This window comes from Notolepis coatsorum, assembly GCF_963971535.1.
Source record: "Notolepis coatsorum genome assembly, chromosome: 14".
NCBI classification, from domain to species: domain Eukaryota; kingdom Metazoa; phylum Chordata; class Actinopteri; order Aulopiformes; family Paralepididae; genus Notolepis; species Notolepis coatsorum.
In genome coordinates this window covers 4,066,784-4,093,781 of record NC_140178.1, presented here as the reverse complement: position 1 = coordinate 4,093,781, position 26,998 = coordinate 4,066,784, and the positions used below count along the sequence as shown (strand labels likewise).

Below are 26,998 nucleotides of genomic sequence, written 5' to 3'. Positions count from 1 at the left end.
GGTTCTCTATGATGGCAGCTAGCTTCCTTCTCATCCCCCTCTCTGCCATCACCTCTAGTCTAGGTAGCTCGACTCCCACCACGGAGCTAGCCTTCCTCACCAGCTTGTTGAGCTTGTTGGTGTCCCTTGAGTTGATGTAGCCTCCCCAGCATGCCACAGCATAGAAGAGGACGCTGGCCACTACAGACTGGTAAAATGACTGCAGCAGTCTATTGCACACGTTGAAGGACTTGAGTCTCCTCAGGAAGAACAGCCTGCTCTGTCCCTTCCTGTAGAGCCTCTGTGTTATCCGACCAGTCCAGTTGATTGTTCAGGTGTACCCCAAGGAACTTATATGAGTCCACCACCTCCACCTCCACCCCTCGGATGGTGATGGGAATGTCTGCATTGAAATGTCTAAGTCTCTAAGTAAGTGTATATGTAAGTATATAGAGGGATTATATGCAGGTATATTCAGACAAATATGTGTGTATATGCTGTAAATATATATACAGTATACAGCACTATTGTACATGCTATCATACAGAGTTATATTGGTAGATTATAGTATCAGGTAGGTAGTTATGATTATTATGATTACAGTGTAGGGCAGTTGTAGGCAGTGAAAGCAGTTGGTAGGTATAGAAGATTGAGTATAAGCAATTATGATTGTATTATAAGGGGAGGTTTTTGGAAGTATTCTTCAGACTTGCATCCCTTCCTGCTGCTTGGAGAAGGTTTCTTGTTCACCTCTTCCTCTGTCCGGCAACCAGCTCCTCCTCCTCCACACGCATGTACAGCTGCAGTATTTAAAGACCATACAGCTGGCTTCTTCTTATTGGTGACTGTTTTGTTTCACTGTATGATATGAGGTTGCTATGAGGCTGCTAAACGAACAATGAATGAACACTACACAACAACAACCACCAAACGCACATAGCACACACATCCACACGCACACACTCACTTTAAACAAACACACTGTAGCACCCACTCCACACACTTATAGCACACACCCACTTTAAACAAACACACTGTAGCACCCACTCCCCACACTTTATATTTATGGATGAAGGATTGCACTACAACTCGTACACCTTACTGTAAATTGTACCTAAAATTGTACCTCATCCCATTTCTGCTTTGCACTAGATAGTACTGTACATTAGTACACTGCATAGTATTGTGTATTGTATATTATATGGTAACTCAGAACATTGTACATATGTCTATACCGAACACTGTGACCTCATTTTCTTCTTCTAAATTCATGCTATATTATGTTATTATGTTATTTGATACTATCTTGTCTAGCACAGTCTCTGGAGCGTAACAGTAAGAAGCATTTTGTATGAAAGTATTCTGTACTTCTGTATGACAACTATTAAAGAACTTGAACTTGATACATTTATTTATATTGCGTCCCTCAACCAATAGTTACATCAGCCACAGGGCGCAGCCCGCAAAAAAGAAAAAAACATAAAGACAGGAAACAATAAGAAAACAGAAAAAAATACATGCAGGCCAACCAAAGCAGATAGAGAACAGACGGACGTAATACACCTGTCATTCTACAACACAAAAACGAGCTCAAGGATTTTTTTTATGGCGAAAATGTGAGTTTTGAGCATGGCCTTACAAGTCCATAGAGTACTTGCAGATGTGATGGTTAGCAGGAGCTTGTTCCAGAGTTTCGGCGCTGCGACTGCGAAAGCTCCGCTTCCCTTCGTCACCAGTCTTGATTTTGGGATCTTAAGGCAGATTTGACTGTTGGATCTGAGGGATCTGGAGCTGGCTGATCGGACCGCCTGAATACTTTGGGCAGCCGAAGAGTGTTTCCGCGTCTCTGATTGGCCAGGTCATTTCTGATCATGTGACATGTACGCCCAATCGTGGGACCGCAAGTTTCTACGCTGGTTAGGCTTAGGCGCTCGTTCGAAGTCGGTTAAGGTTAGAGTTTGTCTTAGAGCATGGCGATAGAACGCCTGCCCTGATTCCGACGGTTAAGCTTAGGCACTCTTTCGAAGTTGGTTAAGGTTAGAGTTTGTCTTAGAGCATGGCGATAGAACGCCAGGTAGTTTGCAGGCTGTTAGACCCGGAAATAGGCGAAGAACTTGCTGTCGCACGATTGGCGCACATGTCACATGACCTGGCCAATCAGAGCGCAAAACTCGAACGCGGAAGCACTCTTCGGCTGTCCAAAGTATTCACGCGATCAGACCAGGCGTTCCTCGATGTAAGCTGGGGGGGCGAGACCGTTTAGGGCTTTGTAAGCGAACATGAGGATCCTGAAATGTATTCTTTGTTTCACCGGAAGCCAGTGTAGGGATGCAAGGACTGGGGAGATGTGTTCCCTCATCTTGGTGCCCGACGCGAGCCTGGCGGCTGAGTTCTGGACGAGTCGAAGGCGGTTGATAATATTTGTCTGCCACACCAGAATATAGGGCGTTAAGAACTGGCATGTACTTTCTGTAAAGCTCTATAATCTTTAAGAACTGGCGTGTACTTTCTGTAAAGCTCTATAATATGTCAGAACCGGCATGTAGTTTCTGTAAAGCTCTATAATATTTCAGAACCGGCGTGTACTTTCTGTAAAGCTCTATAATATTTCAGAACCGGCGTGTACTTTCTGTAAAGCTCTATAATCTTTAGGAACTGGCATGTACTTTCTGTAAAGCTCTATAATCTTTAGGAACTGGCATGTACTTTCTGTAAAGCTCTATAATCTTTAGGAACTGGCATGTACTTTCTGTAAAGCTCTATAATCTTTAGGAACCGGCGTGTACTTTCTGTAAAGCTCTATAATATGTCAGAACTGGCATGTACTTTCTGTAAAGCTCTATAATATGTCAGAACCGGCATGTACTTTCTGTAAAGCTCTATAATCTTTAGGAACCGGCGTGTACTTTCTGTAAAGCTCTATAATATGTCAGAACTGGCATGTACTTTCTGTAAAGCTCTATAATATGTCAGAACCGGCATGTACTTTCTGTAAAGCTCTATAATCTTTAAGAACTGGCATGTACTTTCTATAAAGCTCTATAATCTTTAGGAACTGGCATGTACTTTCTGTAAAGCTCTATAATCTTTAAGAACTGGCATGTACTTTCTATAAAGCTCTATAATCTTTAGGAACTGGCATGTACTTTCTATAAAGCTCTATAATCTTTAAGAACTGGCGTGTACTTTCTGTAAAGCTCTATAATCTTTAAGAACTGGCATGTACTTTCTGTAAAGCTCTATAATCTTTAGGAACTGGCGTGTACTTTCTGTAAAGCTCTATAATCTTTAGGAACTGGCGTGTACTTTCTGTAAAGCTCTATAATCTTTAGGAACTGGCATGTACTTTCTGTAAAGCTCTATAATATGTCAGAACCGGCATGTACTTTCTGTAAAGCTCTATACTCTTTAAGAACTGGCGTGTACTTTCTGTAAAGCTCCATAATCTTTAGGAACTGGTGTGTACTTTCTGTAAAGCTCTATAATATGTCAGAACCGGCATGTCGTTTCTGTAAAGCTCTATAATATTTCAGAACCGGCATGTAGTTTCTGTAAAGCTCTATAATATGTCAGAACCGGCGTGTACTTTCTGTAAGGCTCTATAATCTGGCATGTGTACACGTCGTGGGTTGAGCTGAAGGAGAGAGGATTCAATCAGTCACAATGCGTACCCTGCCTTTTAGCCAGTTAATGGATGACCGCCCAGCTCATTGGTCATTTGTATTCTGTTAGGAGCAGCAGACTCCTCCCGGGGGAGAGCCAGGATTATGAGTGTTGTAATAGATGTCAGGGTCATGCCGACAGTAAAAAGCACTGCTCCCCCGTGCTGCGGCACTTCCTAGTTCAAGTCACATATAAGGTACACCGTGTACATTACAGTGAAATGCTTGGTTCTGCTGCGTGAGCCTCTTGAGATTGTGCTTCATACAGTATGTATGTACAGTACAATGTGTGCATGTGGATGTGTGTGCAGTGAATGTAGAATGGATGGGTTGAGTCCACATTGAGCATCCTGAAGGCCTGGGGATAGAAGCTCGGTAGCTGAGGGATGGGATGGCCGTGTCCTTCAGAAAACGTCTCATGGTTTGGTTACTAAGTAGCATTTTTTCATAATAGTCATCTTGTGCAAAAATGCTCTGAGCAAACACAATGGTTCTTGATTATTTCTATTGGTGTGTTGGAATCTATGTTCAGAGCAGGTAGCCATAGCTTCAACCGGTCCGGATCTTTAGTTGGAATTCTATGAAATGAAAAATTAAACCCTGGCCTCGATGATTTCTTAGCACCACTCTTTACACAACACACAGAGGCATGATTGTAAAGTTGTGATTTATCTAGATACTACTACTATCTGATGATATCCACTTCACTCAATGAAAGTGCGTCTTGTCGCTTGTCGCTAGTCACATTGGTTTTATTGACGCCCAGGCAGTTCGGCAAAAAAAAATTCCGATTATATAGTATCTGCTTAGAAAACGAAAATGTCTAATTAAATTTTTTTTATCTGTCCACGTGGTAAATACACACAGGTCACAACATGTTTACAGGAACGTTTTGGAGTTGTATTTGGAGTGTATTTCGTGACTGTCGTAACTGGACAACCCTACTTCCAGTGAATGACGCTAAGCTAGGCTAACGTGCGGGTGTTCCCTACTCTGAATGCACAGAGAAGAAAAGGGTACGTATGTATCTGCTTCTCTAACTCCGGGGGAAGATGGCAAATAAGCGAATTTCCCAAAAGGTTGGCGTGTTCCTTTTAAGTAAGCGTTGAGCTTCAGGTTTATTGCTGTGCCTTGTTAAGGCGGAGTGAGAGGGTAGTGTGTGTGACTCTGTACAATGTCTCATTATTATTGCTGCTGCCATGCGCTTTAAGATGCGTTGGAAAAATTGATTTCCCTAAACAATTACTTGAGTACTACTCGAGTATTCAATCTGGTAAAACATGACTCATGCCCATCCATACCTCTAATGCGTTTAATAGAAACTGTCAGAGAGACAGAAGCTAGGGATCAATATTTCATGTTCCATCATTTCTTCTTTATTTGTATCATTAGAGGATAACTAATATTCATCACTTAATTGGTTTTGTAAATTTTTCAACCTTGTTACCGTCAGAGAGCAGGACATCTTGTTGTTTTGAAAAGCACATGGGAAAACTGAAAATGTAGGGTGAAACTATGGTAGATTTATATTATGAACACTACAACAATCTCAGCAGTTTATTCAAAATACTCCTCAAGAAGATGGGGTCAAAACTAACCTGTTTATTATGTATAATACCAGATACCAAATTCATAAATAAAGTATTTATCAACCACAGGAAAAAGATACATAATGTATGATGGCCATGTTATAGCCATACGTAATATTCACGTATTGCAAAACAGCATGACTGGGAGTCAAACTAATAATGCTTGTGGTGGGGGCAGGTGCTCTCACCACTAGACCAAGCCACCCACCCTGATACACACACAGCAATACTATGATGCTGGTTTAAAATCCAACACTGTCTGGCCCCACCATCTCTCTCTCCACCTCTCTCTCTTGACAAAAAGCAGCAGGTTCACCAGAACAGTAATAGAGGGAAATGTTATCATCCCAGGGAGGAAAAGCTCATTCAAATCAGCCTTCTCGATTAGAGCTGCAGAGTTCTGGAACACCCTGCCATCACACATCCAGATGAGATCCGCAGTACTGATACACTCAGGTCCTTCACACACACACTCAAAGCATGGCTGATAGAAAATCAGGTCTGTGACCATTGAAATTTGAAATTGATTTGAAGGATAAACCCCTTGAGATATGCTATATAGATATCCTCGTTTTCGACATGCATTATAAATGTCATTTTTCAGTCTCTAGCATTGTATTATAGTAATAGGAGTTAGTATCAATGTGTTTTAGTGTCTAAATACCATATTGGCGGATTTCTCTGATTCAGCTCAGATAATTACCTGCTCCAGTAAATTAGGCCATCCTGATTTGAAGGCCTGAATGACGTTACTCAGGCTCTGGGTAGCAGACAGTGATGTGATTGGCTCTGTGGTTGTAACTAATGCCCGCCCACAATCTACATAGACTGACTGTACACAGCGAGTGGAAACCACTTCCTCATACTCTGCATGCACTCTGGAGGGAGAGAGAGAGAGAGATAGAGAGCACTTGGGGGGGGGGGGGGGGACCTGCCGCGCGGCACACACGGGAGAGAGAGAAAGGAAGAGAGAGCCTTGTCAATAACGGCCTGTCTTTTTTTCTCTCTCTCTCTCTCTCTCTCTCTCTCTCTCTCTCTCTCTCTCTCTCTCTCTCTCTCTCTCTCTCTCTCTCTCTCTCTCTCTCTGTCTCTGTCTACCAGTCGCAGACTGTGTGGACTGACTGTCACTCAAAGTGCTTATGGGCGGAGCCAGGCCATAACAGCCTGAAATCTCGAAGCTGAAAAATGATGGTTTTAAGTACTTGATTAGAAATATAAAACAATGCATTTTTTTGAAAAAAAACTTACAGATGTCTTCAATAGACTAACAGGAATTGTTGTAAAGTTGCCCAAATAGTGCTAGGAATAGCAACGCATGTCCCCTCATAAAATACAAAACGTACAAAACATACAATACAATACATAACAAAACAAAACAAAACAAAACACAGGACCACAAAATACACGTACACACTGACCGATGCTCTCCCAAGCTCACCCCCACAGTCCATACTGATTCCTCCCAAGAGGATCGTCAATATACTGCATTGTGGTGGTGTTCAGGCTCGACACGGTTCAAAACAAACAAATTCAACTGTCCACACAAGCACAATTTCAATCAATAAAAGATATTTATTGAATAGAATAGTCCGATGGGCAATTAGAGTAGTCGGATAACAGTCCAGGGTCAAAACACGTATCAGGCTCTCGTACAAAAAGGGAATGTTCAATACTCAGGGTTTGTCTTCCGGTCCAGGGTCAGTTTCACAGGGGGGTATCTGACAGCCAGTCCAGGGTCCAGTACCACGAACACCTTCTCGCTCTCACCTCTCCTCTCAACTACCTCTCACCTCACAAACTCTGTATAACACTCTCTCTTTCTGCTCTCTGCTCCTTCCTCACCTCCACTCAACCTCTCTCTGTCTCTCCTAGGGCTTTATGCTGTGTGTGTCTCTGTGTGTGTCTGTGTGGCATGTGGGTGATCTCGTGGTGCACAGGTGTATTCTATCAGTCCCAATCAACTCCTTAATTTACTCCTCTGCCCGTGGCAATAGTATCGCCCTTCCTCCACGTAACCAAGTGACGAGGGATGATATCTGCCACAATATGTTCCCATATAAGTGTACACAAAAAATTACAGTTTGATCTGTAAACATGTAAACCATAACACGGTACATCAGATGCAATTAGTAACAAGTGCAAGTATAGTCTGCAGATGAGTAATCAAAGATTTCTTAAATAGCTGGTAAGAAGTGAGAGATCTGAGTGAACTAGGCAGTTTGTTCCAATCAGCTGGAGCTTTATATTTAAAGGCAAGTCGACCAATAACTTTGGTGGTTCGAGGTATCGTAAAGAAAGGATGATCCGTGTTTCTTAAATTATACTGTAGGATGAACTACCGTATATGGAATTAGGAACTGCTTTAGATAGGGCGCATAATTAAAGTAGATACAGTTGAAAACAAAAAGCAACCAATGAAAATGTCTGCATAGTCCACTATTGGAAGTACCAGCTGTGTAATAATAATTGTTCTAACATGGAGGGAAATACAGTATTTGTTTTCTTTATCACAGCATCAATATGTGACTTGAAAGTGAGTTGAGAATCAAGCCAAAGACCCAGGTACTTATATTCATTGACATTCTCAAGAGGAGTACCATCTAAAAACATAATCGACAAATTATTTGATATTTGCAACAAATTTGATCTACTACCAAACAGCATACTATAGGACTTATTTAATAGAAGTTTGTTAATAGCTAACCATTTCTGAACAGCATCAAAAATAGTCTGTCAAGCATACTGAATTTGTAGGATATCAGACTTGGAGGAATAAATCACTGTATCGTCAGCGTATAATTGAGTATGACAGTCAGATGGTATCTGGGTGAGATCATTAACAAATATAGAAAATAATAATGGTCCTAAAGATGAACCTTGAGGAATACCTGTGTCCATAATCAAAAGGTCAGACTGTTGACCCTGATATGATACACACTGGCGTCTGTGGTGGAGATATGAGTTGAACCAAAGTAAAGAATGATTAGAGACACCAATAGCACCCATTTGTCAAGAAGAAGATAAATGGTCAACCAAATCAAAGGCCTTTGTAAGATCTATAAATTTACATTTACATTTACATTTAGTCATTTAGCTGACGCTTTTATCCAAAGCGACTTACAAGTTCTGTACGACAAGACAGCAAGAAGGGTACAACTCTATCAGCTGAGTAACAATGTTCATCAAAGTGTTGCGTGTTACAGTGTAGGTTAGTTTATTAGGACAAGTGCATGACAGTAAGGTTAGTCAGGGTTAGATTTTTAATTTATTTTTTTATCATTTCATATTGCACCAGTGACCGTGTTATTATCCATTGATGAGTGAACATCATTGGTACATTTCAGAAGGGCTGTGTTGTGGAGTAGTAAGGTCTGAAACCAGATTGGCATGGGGATAAAATATGAGTTTATCTAAAAAATAAAAAATGTTATGGTGTTTTTTCTTTTGGATTTATTGTGGTGTTTCTTCTTGACTTGTTCAAGAAGACTTCTACAGCCCATGGGGGCATCATTACCTTGTGATTTCAGGCTTTACAAATACATTTGATTTGATTTGATTCTGATGAGAACCATGTTAACAAAAACCCGCGCTCGTTTGTTTTCTCGCGTCCCCCCCTCCCCCCCCCCCCGTTCTCCTTCAGAAACGCCAGCATCATGTCTGACCTGGAGGACTTCAGCAGGGCTGCGGGAGGAGGAGGCAACGCGTCGTTGTCGTCGGAGAGCCACCAGGTGAACGTCACCAGCGTGGTGGTGTCCGTGGTCTTCTCGCTCATCTTCCTGCTGGGCACCGTGGGCAACAGCCTGGTGCTCGCCGTGCTGCTGCGCAGCGGCCAGGTGGGCTACAACACCACCAACCTCTTCATCCTCAACCTGAGCGTGGCCGACTTCTTCTTCATCATCTTCTGCGTGCCCTTCCAGGCCACCATCTACTCCCTGGAGGGCTGGGTGTTCGGCTCCTTCATGTGCAAGGTGGTGCACTTCTTCATCAACCTCACCATGTACGCCAGCAGCTTCACGCTCGCCGCCGTGTCGGTCGACAGGTAAGAAGAGACGACTCGCGGTTTGTATCTCTCCGCCCGCCCCCGGTTAGCGGGCTGATGATGGGGACGAGGTGTCGATAAATTATAGAAAATCTAATAAATGTGAAATGGTGCATTCATTCATATATCTCTCTTTTATCCAAAGCGCTTTACAATTTTTTTTTCCTCACGTTCACCCGTTCACACACCGATGCCTGGGAGCAGTTAGGGGGTTAAGTGTCTTGCTCAAAGACATGCTGCCCGGGAGGAATGGGAATCGAACCGGGAACCTTCCGATTACCTTGGTGACCGCTCTACCTCTTGAGCCATTGTCGCCCCCAATAGTCGTAGAATAGTTTATGCAAATATAGTTTTGTCTCAAAAAATATATTTCCCCTTGTTTTTTTTTAATTTTTATTATTGATCTTTTTCCCCCTCCTTTTTCATCCGATTTTCTCCCATCCCAATGTTAGTCGTTATGCCAATCCCCAATCCCCTTCCTGGTCGCTGCGCACTTACCCCCCACAGTCGGTCTGGGAGAGTGGAGGCTATCACGTGCTTCCTCCGACACACGTCCAGCCAATCAACCGCTTCTTTTCACCTGGCAGCGCGGATTCTCATTGAGAGGGCGTAGCGTGTGGGAGGATCACACTACCCCCCTTAGATCCTATCCGCGCTGAGCAGGCGCCCCGACCGAACTGTAGGAGTCGCTGTTTACAACGACCCGGACCCACCCCGCCAGCTTTCCCACCCTCTAATACAGCCAATTGTATTAGTGTGAACGGCCAGCCAAGCTGGTGACAACCCCGGAGCTGTGAGCTCCGGTGTTGGTGACGAACGCAATCTCCGCTACGCCACCTGACCGCTCATTTCCCCTTGTTTTTACCGGCAACTACACTGTTGTTGTGTATTGAGAGGGGACCCGGCTATATTAACTGTTACACCGCTGAACGGCATGCTGGGTACAGGTAGCTATAGCCTATAACAGTCTGTTAACAGCTGGGGGAACAGAAAAGAAAGAAAGATCGGAGATGTTACAGTACATTGTAGCAACGTTTTGTACATTTGCCACGTTGTCTCATTAAACTCACACATTTCAAGCATCAGTGATGTAACTTTCAGAATGATTGCTTTTGTTCCCAGAAATACGCTCGTCCGGTCTGCTAGCATTAGCGCTTAGCTAATAGCAGCTAGCTCGCTTGTTGGATTAACTCATGTTCGCTATCAAGTAAAAACAAAACCATACGTTAACGTGTGTGTGTGTGTCGGGGGGGGGGTATTCTAATAGTTCCCAGTGACTATCGAATTGTAATTGTGTGAGTTTTGCCCATCCCTACTAGGGATGGGTACCTTTCACATTTGAACCTATACGGTACCGGTACCGGTACCTGTGAATCGATACCGGTACCCAACGGTACCTTTTTTCGGTACTTTAGTCTCAAAATTTTTTATTTACCTACCTCAGTCGTGACAAAAATAATCCAAGCTTCAAATAACTACAATTTCGACCGTTTTCGGCTTGCCATCGCTCCGACTGCTTAGTTGTTGAATCAAGTCAAATCCTAGGTAAGCATATATTGTGCGTGTGAACGTTGACATGAAAAGAAAAAAGGTAAAAAAAAAAAATCTCATTTTTATTTTTTATTTTTTGGTATCTCACTTGAATCGATACTCGGTAGTACCGACGTGTTTCGGTTCGGTACCTTAAAAGTACCGAATTCGGTACCCATCCCTAATCCCTACTGCCTGATTTCAAAACAAATCAAACAAAATGGATCCGTTTGATCGGTCAAAAGTTAATGAATTAATTATGGCATTTACAAGCCGTACCACTGTCACTGAATTGAATAGACATCAATTGAATAGACATAGAGGAGTCCACAATGCAGCACATTATATTATATTATATTGGATTAGATTAGATTAGATGAGATTAGATTCAAATGTATTGACATCATACAGCACAAGTACAGTACAACAAAAAGAGGGTTGTCATCCAACCAGAGTGCAAATGTAACAGTAGAGTGCAACAGTAATATACCATATACAGGTGATTCAACTGGCTATAAATTAGTACTACTGAGTAATGGTGCTAATCAGATGTATCTACAGAGTTGTAGTATTAATATGTACAGTGATACAGGTATAAAGACACTATGGTAGTAAGTCATACTGGCCAGCAGCGTAACTAATAAGAGTAGGTAAGGGATATGTATAGATATAGTATCTACAGATATGTAAATGATTATATACAGTTATGTACAGACAGATGTGGATAGATATATATGGTAACAATAAATATACTGTATATATACGGTATATACAGCATTATTGTACATGCTATCATAAAGAGTTATATGGGTTATATGCAGGTGTATAAGTAGGTATATAGAAGGATTATATGCAGGTATATTCAGACAGATATGTGTATATATATGTGGTAAATATATATATATACACGGCATATAAAGCACTATTGTACATGCTATCATAAAGAGTTATATGGGTTATATGCAGGTGTATAAGTAGGTGTATAGAAGGAATATATGCAGGTATATTCAGACGGATGGATAAATATATAGCGCTATTCTCCTGTGGTCACAGGCAGCCTTCTAACCACTGCCCTCCGGTCTGGTAGAACATACTGTACTGTTGTGGATATTATTGATGGGAATAACTTACTCAGTCAAGTGGATCCGGATAATATGGTTTATTAGCCAGATAGGTCAAATAGGTACAAGACAGTTAGAGACATGGCTGAGTGGCTCTCGCTCAGGTGATCAGCTAAAAAATTACCCAGGACGAGGAGAGTGAATGACGTGTGAGGGGCCCCCTATTATAGTCAGGAGGCAGGGGGGGGGGGGGGACGCGTGAATATTAAAGGCAACCAACTTGTGTTCAGCCTTTCGTTCAGCGTTTCTCTGATTGGCCACACGGCCACGTGACCGCGCTGCCGCGCGGCAGAGAGTTGCGCCGCCCGTCTTCCGTTGTAGAATTGTTTACATCAGGGTGAACGCTATTGTATTCGCAAATATGAGAGCCAGCAATACGCAGCTCCAGTTAACCTAATTTATACCGTAATGAATCATTAAAAAAATATACCGTTAACTGGAATATGTTGTTTCTTTACACATATGTTGGGATTATGTAATTGGTTTGTCATGACAAAACAATAAAAATCGCTACTTTACATCAGGGTGAACGCTGTTAGTAACGCTGCCACCACCCACTTCAATGACAGAGCTCTCATATTTGCGAATGCATAAACTATATCTTAAATTATGGCTATGTGTCTAATATGGCTGTCGCGAAGTCATTGATAAGCGACAGCCATATTAGACACATAGCCATAATTTAAGATATAGTTTATGCATTCGCAAAATATGAGAGCTCTGTCATTGAAAGGGCTTCTACAACGGAGCACGGCCGCTGCTGCTGGAGCTGGACCGAGTCAAGCCGCCGGCGGCGCACGGAAGCCGGGGACAAACCACCGCATCGCCCCGCTGGCGCTTCAGCAGCCTCCACGGATGTACAGTGACGAGTGAATCTGGTAGTTGGTTTATGAAAATAATAACGTTACAGCGTACAGTTCCACACTGATGTACAGTGATACCCAGAGTTTCTAATTACAGTAGTGACGCGTGAATCGAGATAGTCCTAACAGTGTTTATTATTAAGAGTCAGATAGTCCTAACAGTGTTTATTATTAAGAGTCAGATAGTCCTAACAGTGTTTATAGTCCTAACAGTGTTTATTAGTAAGAGTCAGATAGTCCTAACAGTGTTTATTATTAAGAGTCAGATAGTCCTAACAGTGTTTATTATTAAGAGTCCTAACAGTGTTTATTATTAATTAACGTCATAAACCAACTACCAGATTTATTTTGCACCAGGGAACTTGAAGGTTCCTGCCGCGATCGCGGCAAAAGGGGGCGGGCTAGCGGCATGGGGTCGTGGCCAATCAGAGAAAAGCTGAACACAAGTTGGTTGCCTTTAATATTCACGCGGGGGGGACACCTGTAGCCTTTCTCCAACGCGTTCGTGTTTCCGCGTCTATGATTGGCCAGGTCATGTGACGCGTACGCCCAATCGCGGGACCGCAAGTTTCTACACCCGTTAAGCTTAGGCGCTCGTTCGAAGTTGGTTAAGGTTAGAGTTTGTCTTTAGAGCAGGGCGATAGAACGCCTGCCCTGATTCCAAACTCTAACCTTAACCAACTTCGAAAGAGTCGCCTAAGCTTAACCAGTGATAAACTAGGCGTCAGGTAGTTTGCAGGCTGTTCGACCCGGAAATAGGCGCAGAACTTGCCGTCCCACGATTGGCGCACATGTCACATGACCTGGCCAATCAGAGCGCAAAACGGGAACCCGGAAACACGGACGCGTTGGAGAAAAGCTACACGCGGGGGGGGGGGGGGGGGGGGGGGGGGACACAGGAGAAGGGACGGGATGGAGGGGAGGGGAAGGGAGGGGTTGAGGAGGGGAGTGGGGGAGGTGAGCTCTGTATATCCTCCACAATACCACACAGCCTCAGTGTATTATTTGCATTGATTGAACATCGATCGCTCATATTCCACTTGAGGTCCAGAGGGGAGCCTACTTGTAGTGACCTCTGACCTCGCTGCTGTGAGGCAGGTTGTCCACACGGGGGCGTCTCTCACGGGAGAGCAGTGCTTCTTCATTTAGAATTATTTATGTTGTTTACACTGTAATTTTATTGCAGATATTTATGTCTTTCTATTACCCTGCCCATACCTGTACTTCCCCTCCCCCCCCCCCCCATGCTGCTATGATGCCCGGATTTCCCCAAGGGGATCAATAAAGGGGATCAATAAAGGGGATCAATAAAGCTGTAGGAACATAGGGCTGTGGGAACATAGGGCTGTAGGAACATAGGGCTGTGGGAACATAGGGCTGTAGGAACATAGGGCTGTAGGAACATAGGGCTGTGGGAACATAGGGCTGTAGGAACATAGGGCTGAGGGAACATAGGGCTGTAGGAACATAGGGCTGTAGGAACATAGGGCTGTAGGAACATAGGGCTGTAGGAACATAGGGCTGAGGGAACATAGGGCTGAGGGAACATAGGGCTGAGGGAACATAGGGCTGTAGGAACATAGGGCTGTAGGAACATAGGGCTGAGGGAACATAGGGCTGAGGGAACATAGGGCTGTAGGAACATAGGGCTGTAGGAACATAGGGCTGTGGGAACATAGGGCTGTGGGAACATAGGGCTGTGGGAACATAGGGCTGTAGGAACATAGGGCTGTGGGAACATAGGGCTGTGGGAACATAGGGCTGAGGGAACATAGGGCTGTGGGAACATAGAGCTGTAGGAACATAGGGCTGAGGGAACATAGGGGTGTAGGAACATAGGGCTGTAGGAAACATAGGGCTGAGGGAACATAGGGCTGAGGGAACATAGGGGTGTAGGAACATAGGGGTGTAGGAACATAGGACTGTGGGAACACAGGGCTGTGGGAACATAGGGCTAAGGGAACATAAACACTCTCCTCCGCCCTCTGAACGCCACATGACATGGCAGTAGCTTTATGAGTGGCCCTCATTGAACTGACACAATTCAACAAATACAGCAAGGCTAATGTATCGTGTCATTTATATTCAAAACATCACCACATGTGCCCCTCGGGAATATTCAAATGTAAACCGAGGGTCCAGTTCCGAGTGCGAAAGCCAATTAGAGAGGATGGGGCTTCCTTGTCCTGTCCGCTCTCACAGCTCTCCATTTGTACAGGCAATCAATCCTCTTGATTCTCTATGTGTGGAAAAATACAGCCCTTTTCATTAGGCGCCTGTCGATTCCTAATTTAAAGAAATGTGTTCCTTTCACTGCCACACACTACCAAAGGGTTAACCCTTTCACTGTGACAATACAGAAGGTTAACCTTTCACTACCACACTACAGTAGGTAAATGGCTCCTTTTTTATATAACAGCTTTTATCCAAAGCGCTTTACAATTTGTTACTCACATTTGACCCGTTCACTCACACATTCACACACCGACGGCGGAGGCGACCAATGCAAGGTGCCGACCTGCTCATCGGGAGCAATTAGGGGTTAAGTGTCTCGCTCAAGGACACATCGACACGCTGCCCGGGGAGGAGGAGCGGGAATCGAACCGGGGAACCTCCGGATTGCCAGACGACTGCTCTACCTCCCGAGCCACTGTCGGTTAACCTTCTGTAGTGTGTGGTAGTGAAAGGGTTAACTAAAGCTATGAGAAATTCATCTCTCTCACCCTAATTGGAACCCCGAGGTATCCGTATAATATATATTATGTATAAACTAGATGAACTCCAGTAGCACAACACACACAAAGTCGAACCGATGAAATAATTACAACTCTTCATCGTGCGAGCCGAGACCCTTCATCACAGTGAAAAACGGCCGCTGTCGCTCCGTGGACGGCCCTCAGCAACACAGTTGGTTAGTTTAGAAGGGGAGAGGGGGGGGGGGGATTGATTCAATAGGTTTCCAACCTCACGGCCCAATCTCGCAGATCGCTTTCCCGCTAGTCGTGACAATGATGAACTGAAGGGGGCCTCGGAAGGTCCTCTGGTGCGCCACGCTTTATAGATTTCCTCTTTTCTGAAATGAAAAACGAGCCTGATCCCCACGGCCAGGGTGCAGCTGAGGCCGGAGTCTCCGGTATAGCAGAAACAAACAACTAAACAACAACACAACACAACACACACAATCATTTTCTAATAACAGGCAGCATCTGGCGCGGCGCCCGTTTCCACCCCTGAGGCAGGGTCTATACTACACGGTGTGTCTTTAACCCTTTCACTGCCGCACTACCAAATGGTTATTAACCCTTTCATTGTGACAATACACCCTTTCACTGCCACACAACAGCAGCTTAACCCTTTCACTGCCACACTACAAAAGGTTAACCCTTTACTCTCACACTACCGACGGTAACCATGGGTAGTGTGAGAGTAAAGGGTTACCCTTCTGTAGTGTGGCAGTGAAAGGGTTAAGCCAGAATAATATCTGCGGTGAAATCAATATTAAGTCCACAGAGAGAGGGGTTTCACATCAGAGCGTTGCAAATTACATGTACGTTATACGTGCGCATTAATAATTCAATGTTATTCGGCCTAGTCTGTTTTTGAGTTGGTGGATTAAAAATGTGATTCCGCCAATGTATCCCGGATATCCAAGTGGCCGGGCCGGGATGAACCCGTTTAGAAAAGTGAATATTACATCGGTTGATTGATTGGTTATTTTATTTCTATGTCATGCACACAAAAGTGTCCAACCCTCGTGGGTTTTTATATAAGACACCAACCTACTGTTGCAGTGGTCCGTTATGACATCACACGTTACATTTCAGTATCTAAATACAGATTTACAAAAATACAGATTACAGCTCGGTCTAAAACAAAGTATTGTGTCTTCTCTCTCCCAAGCTTGACAAATAAAATCTGCTACAAAGACAGCAGTAGCATAGATGTTTGATATTGATAGATATAGATTCATAGATTGTGATATTTGTATAGTATTGTGTAGGGCTGACCTTCAAATTATTTTTTTTTGGAATTCGAAGCTTCGGGGCCGAGATTCGATTTTAATTCGAAGCTTCGAAATAAAATTAAATACATTTTATAATTTTTTTTTTAATGTTGTGGGACTTGTACAGCCACTTTGTTCAACCTTGTCAGTGCTGTAAAGTTTAAACCTTTTTAAATCTTAGACAAACTAAACACTTTGCTTTCATGAAATATTGTAAGCCGTCATTTGAGGCTTTATAAAAGCAGCACAATGAACACAAATCAGTCAGTGCCGAGTCCGACCTCATCTTAAATAACAAACAGCATTGCTTGTTGTAGTTAACAAAGAGAGGCAGAGTTGATTTAGCAAAAAAAAAAAAAAAATATATATATATATATATTTTTTTTTATATGATCGAATTTTATTTTCATATTCGAATCCCATGCCCATCGAACGAAGCTTCGAAGTATTTAAGACAGCCCTAGTATTGTGATATTTGTATAGTATTGTGATATTATGTTTCTTTTTTCAATCCCTAATGTCATTGTATGGAAGTATAATAAAGTCTATTCTATTCTATGTTTGGCACGGAGATTGGGCTTCTTCATTGAGCGCTTATCCTCAGCACTAGGGTTTCAAGTTTCAAGTTTCTTTATTAGTTGTTGTCATAAAAAAAATACAGAATACTTTTCTATGAAATGCTTTTTTCTGTTATGAGCTCCTGGGAGTGTGCTAGATAAACATAGATAAAAAGTATAAAATAGAAAGTCCAAAGTACGTAAGCAAAAAGTGTTCAGTCAATATACATACTGTATGGACAATATACAATACAGAGTAGAAAAGAGTAACAGTGAGTTACAGTATACAGTACAATGCAGAAATGGGATGAGGTACAACTTAGGTAAATCAAATTTCAAATAAAATCAAATGTATTTGTAAGGCCCGACAACACACGTTAAAATGCACCACAGGCAATGTGGAGGAGAGAAACCTTAGAAGGGCCATTCAAGGGGGGATCTCCCTTCTTAGATGTCGGTGATAATAGTGTAGCAATAAAAACAGGCGAACAGTTGGTAAAGCATGCACTCATATGAGTAGTGAAACACAGATAAGTGCATGCGATAGAAACTGAACATTTTGAAAGATTAAAGATAGAGCTGATATAGCGGAGAGGGTCGCATCCTCCCGGTCTTCATCACTGGACGTCCACCACTCCGGTCATCACCACGAGACAGCCACTCACAGGGAGACGGGACAGGCGTTAGACAGCTCGCGTGATTGTGATGGGCGGACAATATAGCAATAGATACAAGTGGTAAGCATATATGTGAATAGAATAGAATAGAAGTACTTAACCCAGCAATGAACTCCACGTCTAAACCACGTTGACAGACCACGGACAGAAGACGGTAAGAAGCCGATCCATGGCCTCGGTGGTGCACGTAGAACAGTCACTGCAATCTTGGCCAAGACCCCGAGACATCCACCACCTTGGTCAGCACTACGAGACGAGAGAGTTAAAGTGTTAAGTGGCTGCTAGTGTGTGAGCGTGCACAGCGTGCGTGTCGTGTGTGTGTTCATGTGTGCTTGTGTGTGGATAGTTCAGTGTTCTGTGGCACTCAATGTTAATTGTTCAGGGCTCTGATGGCCTGGGGGAAGAAGCTGAGCCTAAGCCGCTCTGTCCTAGTAGCTGGGGTTCGCAGGCGTCTGCCTGACCTCAGCAGCTGGAACAGGCTGTTATTGGGGTGGTGAGGGTCTTTCATTATCCTGCAGGCTCTGGATTTGCACCTCTTGTTGTATAGAACCTGCAGGGGAGGTGGTATCGAGGTAAGGTGCAATGAGGTACGAATTGTAGTGAAAATATCTTTCTATGTTGTGTTTCACTATAAATCCACTCTCTGTCTTTTTCTCCTGCAGGTACCTGGCCATCCGCTACCCACTCCGCTCCCGGGAACTAAGGACCCCCTGCAACGCCGTGGTCGCCATGGTGGTGATCTGGGGCCTGTCCCTCATCTTCGCCGGCCCCTACCTGAGCTACTACGACCTGATCGACTACGCCAACAGCACCGTGTGCATCCCCGGCTGGGAGGAGCAGAACCGCAAGGTGATGATGATGATGATGACCGGGAGGACGCGACCCTCCTCCCTGTGCCGCCGCCCCCTTTGCCTTAAATAGATCCGCCATCCGCTCTATTTTTTTAATCTTTCAAAATGTTCAGTTGCTATCGCACGCACTTATATCTGTGTTTCACTACACATTATGAGTGCATGCTTTACCAACTGTTTCACCGGTTTTATTGCAACACTACTTTCACCGGCATCTAAGAAGGGAGATCCCCCCCTTGAACGGCCCTTCTATGGTTTCTCTCCTCCACATTGCCTCTGGTGCATTTTTTCCTATTGCTAGGTTTTAGTGAGTTTTTCCTTACCTTCGCGTGGGGTCTGGGAGTGTTGCATTTATTTTATTTATTTAAAATGGCGTTTTTGTGTTCTTGATTAATTGTGATGTTTCTTCTTGACTTGTTCAAAGAAGACGTGTCCGGCCCATGGGGGGGACATTAACGTGTGTCGTCGATTTGATTTAGGTTCTGGACACCTGCACCTTCCTCTTCGGCTACGTCATCCCCGTGTTGATCGTGAGCCTGTCCTACACCAGGACCATCAAGTACCTCTGGACCGCCGTGGACCCGCTGGACGGCATGTCGGAGTCCAAGCGGGCCAAGCGCAAGGTCACCAAGATGATCATCATCGTCACCGTGCTCTTCTGCATCTGCTGGCTGCCGTACCACGTGGTGATCCTGTGCTACCTGTACGGCGACTTCCCCTTCAACCAGACCACGTACGCCTTCCGCATCCTCTCCCACTGCATGGCGTACGCCAACTCCTGCCTCAACCCCATCGTCTACGCCCTGGTGTCCAAGCACTTTCGCAAAGGCTTCAAGAAGGTGTTCAGCTGCATCCTCTTCAGCAAGAAGGGAGGCCGGAACAAGGTGAACATTAGGGATGCTCGATATTGGCTTTTTTACCGATACCGATATTCCGATATTGTCCAACTCTTAATTTCCGATACCGATATCAACCGATACCGATATATGCAGGGTTTCCCCCCAAAATAACTGAATAATTTCAGGTAACTAATAATTTCACTGGATGCATTCAAAAGGCGTTCTAAATGTAAGCATTATCTGTGCAAAATATGATAATTAAAAAAGTTAAAATTAACATTACATATCTCTTGTTGTTGAATTAAACCAACATGCATACTTTTGACAATAAATAAAATAAGAATTGGTTCTTACTTGCTTGCCTGGGTAAATAAAGGTTAAATAAATGAAGAAAAATTTTTTTTTTATTGTTTTTTTGTTTTTTTACCGATACCGATATTTTCCGATATCACATTTTACTGCCGATATCGGCCGATAATATCGGTCGGCCGATAATATCGGACATCCCTAGTGAAAATAATGTGCATATCTGTTTGTGGAGTAAAGTTGTGGAATAATTTACCTGAATACATCAAACGGAGTAAACATTATGGCACAATTTAAAAAGCAGCTTAAAGAAATACACATTAGACTGAGAAATACAGAAATGAGGAATGCAGATAAACAAAGTTATGTTATCATGTGTTATGTAGTGTTGTATTGTATTTACTGCTGTCAAGCGAATCAAGTTTTTTCTTTTTGTACTATAAGTAAAAGTGTATTCTGTAATGTATTATACTAAATTATGTTATATCAAGTCAAATTAACGGGAGAACAAATGTAAATGTAAGGGAGTAGGGATCAATAAGCTTAGCTTCCCTCTACTCCTTTTTTTTAACATGTCACCTAACTAACTACATTGCTCTTGACTTTTTGTTTATAATTTCTTTCTTTTTTATTATGATTGTTCTGTTTGACGGAGCTCGATACTGTGATTTGTTGTTTGGAGGAATGTGGAGAATACATGTCGCTGCTGTCGGGACAAAACCTCATAACTCCATTTAATTTTTTATTTTTTTTTATATAAATCAACTCCGTAGATCATCCTCCATATGTGTGTGTGGGTTTTACAAAGTTTAAACAATGGGAAAGCATTAAACCGATCATCTGTCTAAACCTCCTAACTCTATTCACCCTCAAATCTGTGTTCGTTTTTTTCATCTGCTGAAAAGTTGGGTTTTTGGAGTTATGAGGTTTTGTCCCGACAGCAGCGATGTTAAAAAATAAACGTTTTCATTCCTTCAAGGTGCACGTGGTGCACGTGGCCAACACTGTGCCCGGGTTCGAGGGCGGCGGCTCCACAGAGGTGTCGCAGATGATCGCGGAGGAGAACGCGCGACAGAACGCCTGCGAGATGACAAACAGGCCCATCGTGGCCGAGCCCAGGGAAGCCACAGTGACATCGTCGAACCTGCCTTTTCAGAAGCAGCCTTGACGACGGAACTCGGGGTGCAATTTTTTTATGGGCTCAGTGCCTTTATGAAAAAGACGTTGCTGCTAACTCATCGAAAGTGTTATATACAGTATATCATGGCATCTCACACGGGGGAAGGAGACAAAAAGGATTAACCGCCTGAAGTCTATTCGGTTGTTAGGTTAAGTCTGCGTGATGTATATTCATGTCTGGGGGGCCAAGCACTCCGTTTCAGACAGCGGGAGATACTAGGAACACAAACCCCCAGACTGTTCTTTATGACTCGGATCTATTCAAACGACAAGGGACTCGGCACTGAGGCACGTTGAAAAGACGAGAACTGAAGGAAGCTTGGCCCACGGAAACTAGGTCGATACGTCGCGACGGAATCAGGGCGCCTTGGGCGCCAGCCGACACCGCCTTCTTTCATGTCTCCTGGCGTTCTAGTTTTCTTAAGCTGTCATCGAGATCCAAAGGGTGCCAAAGGTGTCATATGCTAAGGAGGTAACTATCGCTCCTAAGTTAAGCAACATGGGGAGAAATGGACATAGCCATCGCTATGGGGATCGCGAGGAGATCAAAGGTGCCAACCATGTCACGCCTGCTGGCAGAGGAAGGAGCTAAGTATTAGACATTTACAAAGGTGTCTCTTGACCTTTCACCTCAAAGTATATCTGGAACTCAATGGCACCACAAGAGTCTCACCTTTACAGCCCAATTTATTATTATTATTATAGTATTTTGCCATTCTCTGCATAGTGTGGTACCTAAACGGTGTGAAGCCAATGAACCCAGTTGTATTCACGTGTGATGATGTGAGTCCCCATAGTAGCCCTCTGGATTTTCCATTTTCTTTCGCTTTTTTAAAATGTTATGTTATGTTTTTATTTATTTTTGCTACCGGGCAGTCCGGTAGAGAGAGAGAGAGAGAGAGAGAGAGATAGAGAGAGAGAGGAGGAACGGGAGATAGACCGGGGAAGACATTCGGCAAAGATCACCGGGTCCGGGAGTCGAACCCGGGTCGCCCGTGTGGCACCGTAGTGCTGTATGGGTTGTGCCACTCGGGCGCCCCCATTCTTTAGCTCTTTGACCTCACTGTGTGAAATGATCAATGGTGATCTCTGGGATGACCACAGCCTCATGGAACGTCGGTGAACATATGTTCACTGCCATTAGGCCTAGCACCTTGTTGGAGCAGCGCTTAATACACATAATTGAGCATAGGAACGGTCATTCTAGGTCAATTATATAATGTCCCATGCCCCTTTACACTTAAATTCATAATTTGTAACCCCCATTCCCCCCACAAAAAGGGCTTAAGGCCCTCCCATAGTCGAGCGGAACGTATGCGGACCGGACTCCGCGGAGGTCCACCGGGACTCAAAGCGGAGTCAAAGTGCGAAACTCCAATTTTCTAACCGCACGGACGTCCGCTCACTTGGTGTCACACAAAACGCTGCTCGGCGTTGACATCGACCGGCATTAAATGTGACACCGATCTACATTTGACTCTGAACACTCGCTCCGTGTCAAGTGAGAGTAGGGCAGCATCATGGTTCCATGGGTAGGATTGGTCCGGTAAAAACGTTGGCAGGTAGATGGCGCTAAATTTAGTTTTACTATCGCTAATCGTCAACCATTTTTTTGTGGTCTGTCGTGTGACATTCTGCTTTCTTTTTCGTTGAGTAGTTGTTTATTTAGAATGCTTGTGTGTGGTACAGCCCTGTTGGACAGTGAAATGTAACGTTCAAATAACGTTACTGTCACTGCATTTAAACGGCATCATAACCTCTTAAAATATTATTATTGTTATTAGCAAAATATGAGTTTATCAAATATGCACAATGCATCGGCCTCGAGGGCATAATGCCGTCACAAAATCGTACTGTAGTCCTAAGAAAGAGGAGACCCGGCTTTTGAAATTTCATAAAACTATTTTCAGATTTCAACGGATGACACATCATTTGAAAGCTTACATTCTGTACTTTCACAATCTGTAAAATGACAATGGAGACATATCACAATTATACATCATATTATCAACAAAAGGTATCGTAACCGAGTGGATTTGAACCTGGAACCATAAGATCCATAGGTGGCCACACTAACCAGCTGGGCTAAAGGGTCAGATCCGTTAGCAGGTGCTGATTGACTGTGACTGACTCGTTAGTAGTTTACAATATGAATAACAAAGAATACATAAAAAAATTGTGTTTTTGGGAAGGGGGGGGGGGGGGGGGGCGGTTGTTGTCATTTTGAATGTACCTATCTTGCCACCGTGGGCTTAAACAGAGAGTGGGGGGGGTGCTGACCGAGCAGAGAATTCAGAAAAGGTTTCACTGCCTCATTCATTCCCAGAAAAAGTTATTACCAAGTATTTGGTGAAAATATGTTTACTGACCTATAGCACATTGTTGGAGCAGATGAATAAGCACACATCCTGCTAAATATTAAATGATAGTTGTACATTTTCAGTGACTAGTTTTACAGTCCACAATATACAATATTGTCGTCTGTATAGAGATGGGCCGGACAACCCTCAAAGAAGGGACACTATCATTAATATAAATAATAAATAAGACTGGACCCAGGATTGGACCCTGCAGTACGCCTTTTATAACTCTGGACACTTAACATTTTCACATACTGCTGTCGGACAGAAGGCTCTGAAACCATTTGCAAGCTAATAGTCAGGTTCACTATATACTTTCGTCGGATTTTCTTGGGGATTTGCAATTCTATACAGCTTGCCTGGACGATGAACAATCTTATACTGAAAATTGCCCAATTGTTCAAGCCAACGAGCCAACTTAACTTCCCCTCCAAGTCCTGAAAGTTATGAAGCCAACGGAGAGAATTGTGGTCAGTTCGCAACACAAACTCCCTACCCAACAAATAGTGCTTGAAGTATTTGGTAAACGCTACCATACTCAAAAGTTCTTTCTTAGTAGTGGCATATTTACGTTCTTGTTTTGTAAGAGCCCTGCTATAGCATACGCTATCACTCTCTCGAGTCCTCTCTCCTCCTGAGACAAACAATACTGCCCCAATCCCCACGTCACTTACATCCGTATCCAGGATAAATGGTTTGCTGGGGTCTGGATAAGCCAAAACAGGGGTGGTAATCAGACTACACAGACTACACAGACTACAGACTACAGACCCTGACAGTCCTCACTCCAGCGAAAGTGCCTCCCCTTTTCTGTCAACTGATGCAGAGGCCGGGCAATGTCAGCAAACCCTTTCACAAAGAGCCTATAATATGAGGCTAGTCCCAGAAAGCTCTTAACCTCAGTCTGGCTGGTGGGAACAGGCCACTCTCTGACTGCCTCCACTTTAGCAGCATCTGGCATCACTCCCTCACTAGAGATTACATGTCCGAGGTACTGGACTCTCGTTTGAAAACAAGTCACACTTGGATGGATTTAACCTTAAGGTTGGCCTGCTGAAGTTTCTCCAGCACACCACCCAGGCGTGTTAGATGTTCATGGAAAGTGCGCCCAAATACAATTATATATCATCCAAATACACTAAGCAGGTAGTCCACTGCAGATCAGCCAGAATTAGGGCCATCAACCTCTGAAAAGTGCTGGGTGCATTGCAAAGCCCAAAACTCAACACATTGAACTCAAATAGGCCCTGACGGGTGGTGAATGCAGTTTTATGGCGATCTTTCGGGTCTACTTCCACCTGCCAATAGCCACTCGCTAAATCCAGGGTGGAAAACCAACAAGCGTGACAAAGGCTATCCAGGGCATCATCGATCCTAGGGAGGGGGTATGCGTCTTTTCTAGTAACCTCATTGAGTTTCCTATAATCGACACAGAACCGGAGCCCACCCAGTTTCTTTTTTACCAGTACAATGGGAGAAGCCCATGGACTACAAGATGGCCGAACTATCCCACTATCAAGCATTTGCTTCAAGTGGCTCGTCACCTCTTGCTGTAAATGGAGGGGGACCCTTTTGGGGTGCATCTTTATTGGCCTTGCATCCCCCGTATCAATCTCATGCGGGGTCAGATGAGCCCTGCCTGAGTCAGTCTCCCCCTGACTAAACACAGTGATGTTCTTATGCAGTAACTCCCTGACTGCCTCAGGCAAGACCCCTCTCCCCCACGCCAAACTGACGCATGAGTGTATCAACTAGGGCTGACCTTCGAAGCTTTTTTTGGCAATCGAAGCTTCGGGGCCGAGCTTCGATTTTAATTCAAAGCTTTAAAAAAAAAAAAAAAAATTATAATATTTTTTTATTTTTTTTTATTTTTTTTTTTATCTTATGTTGTGGGACTTGTACAGCACTTTGGTAAACTTTGTTGTTTTTAAATAAAATTTAGATGTATCACTTTGGAAGGTGTTCGGCTGTTGTCCGAATACTGGTGAACATTGAAAAATAAAGGCACAACATTTAGAGACGTCCCCGTCGTAGCGTTCTAATGCGGGGACGTGGGGCTCCCTGTACGGGGGCGCGACAGGTGGGGCAGGCTGGGCTGTGATGTATGCATCAAAACGGTTACATTGTTTGTCTCGCTCCCGCAGAGCTGAGCGTGAGAGCGCGGAGTTGGGCAGTGGTCTCCTCTAGTGAACGAGAGTGTTATTGTTATTATTATTATTATTATTATTATTATTATTATTATTATTATTATTATTATTATTATTATTATTATTATTATTATTATTATTATTATTATTATTATTATTATTATATCACTTATCTCAGCACCCCCGCTGCTGACTGAGTTCCCGCGGCCCTGCTGATGACTTCTTCGTCGACATGTCTGCTGCACATGTCCTTGTTGTTTTCAACACAGATAATCTCCACATGCTTGTTGTAGAGAGGTGGAGTCGAGGCGCCGCTTACTTTCGTTTCATTGGAATGGAGGCGCAAGATTTTGGAGGCAAACAACTTCGATTATTTTTTTAATGTTCGAAGCTCGTGCCATCGAACGAAGCTTCGAAGCTTCGAAGTATTTAAGACAGCCCTAGTATCAACTGTCCAAGGCCGCAAGGTTTCCCCCCCCTCACTCTCGTCATGCAGCTCCGCTCAAAGTAGGTTTATAAGAAATATTTAATAAAATAATTACCATGGATGAAGAAATGAGGAAAACTAAAGTAACGACAAACAAGGACACAAACTACACAGACAGGATCAGCACCAGACAAAGGGGAAAACAGAATACTTATACATGAGGGGATGACAAGACGAGACACACCTGGGTTAATTGTAAGTATAATAATAATAATTTAGGACCTGCTCCGAGGTCATCAATTGGCACACATGCGATGCATGCATGCAATTCGTATCTGCGATTAACCCATCCCGTCGTCCTTCCCCCTCCAAGGGCAGCCGGGAGCAGACAGGCGTCAACGTGAGCCGCGCCAGGGGACCAATCCAAGTGCTCCTGTCCGTCTTCGTCAAGGACGCCACAGCGTTAGCGATCTTGTTGTTGTGCATGTTTTTCCATTGGGTTTATCTTATCGGGGGGGAAACCCCTGCGAGCACGGGGAGAACATGCAAACTCCACACAGAAAGGCCTGGGAGATACCCCACCTGGGTAACTGGCATCATGGAAACCTGGTCCCCAAGCGGGAATCGAACCCTGGACCTTCTTGCTGTGAGGCGACAGTGTTAACCACTACACCACCGTGCCGCCTGGGTACAGTGGGTACAGCTGGGGAGAGAACGATAGGGACTACAACACCAGGACAGAGAACTACAACTAGACATGACGAATCACATTAGGAGCGCCTGATCAGGGCACAAGCATAGACCCACACATAACACTGGGTAAATAAAGGTTAAATAAATGTACAAAAAATGTATATATATTTTTTTCT

The 26,998-nt window shown here is 43.7% G+C and overlaps 1 protein-coding gene across 1 annotated transcript; it reads left to right on the top strand.

Moving 5' to 3' along the window:
• Positions 1-8,883: 8,883 nt before the first annotated feature.
• On the top strand, positions 8,884-21,184 carry galr2b (galanin receptor 2b; the record flags this gene model as incomplete). Its single annotated transcript, XM_084329815.1, has 4 exons — positions 8,884-9,269; positions 18,683-18,869; positions 19,351-19,755; positions 20,996-21,184. 4 exons carry the CDS (start codon positions 8,884-8,886, stop codon positions 21,182-21,184), a joined length of 1,167 nt encoding a protein of 388 aa, XP_084185941.1.
• Between the last annotated feature and the right edge of the window lie 5,814 nt (positions 21,185-26,998).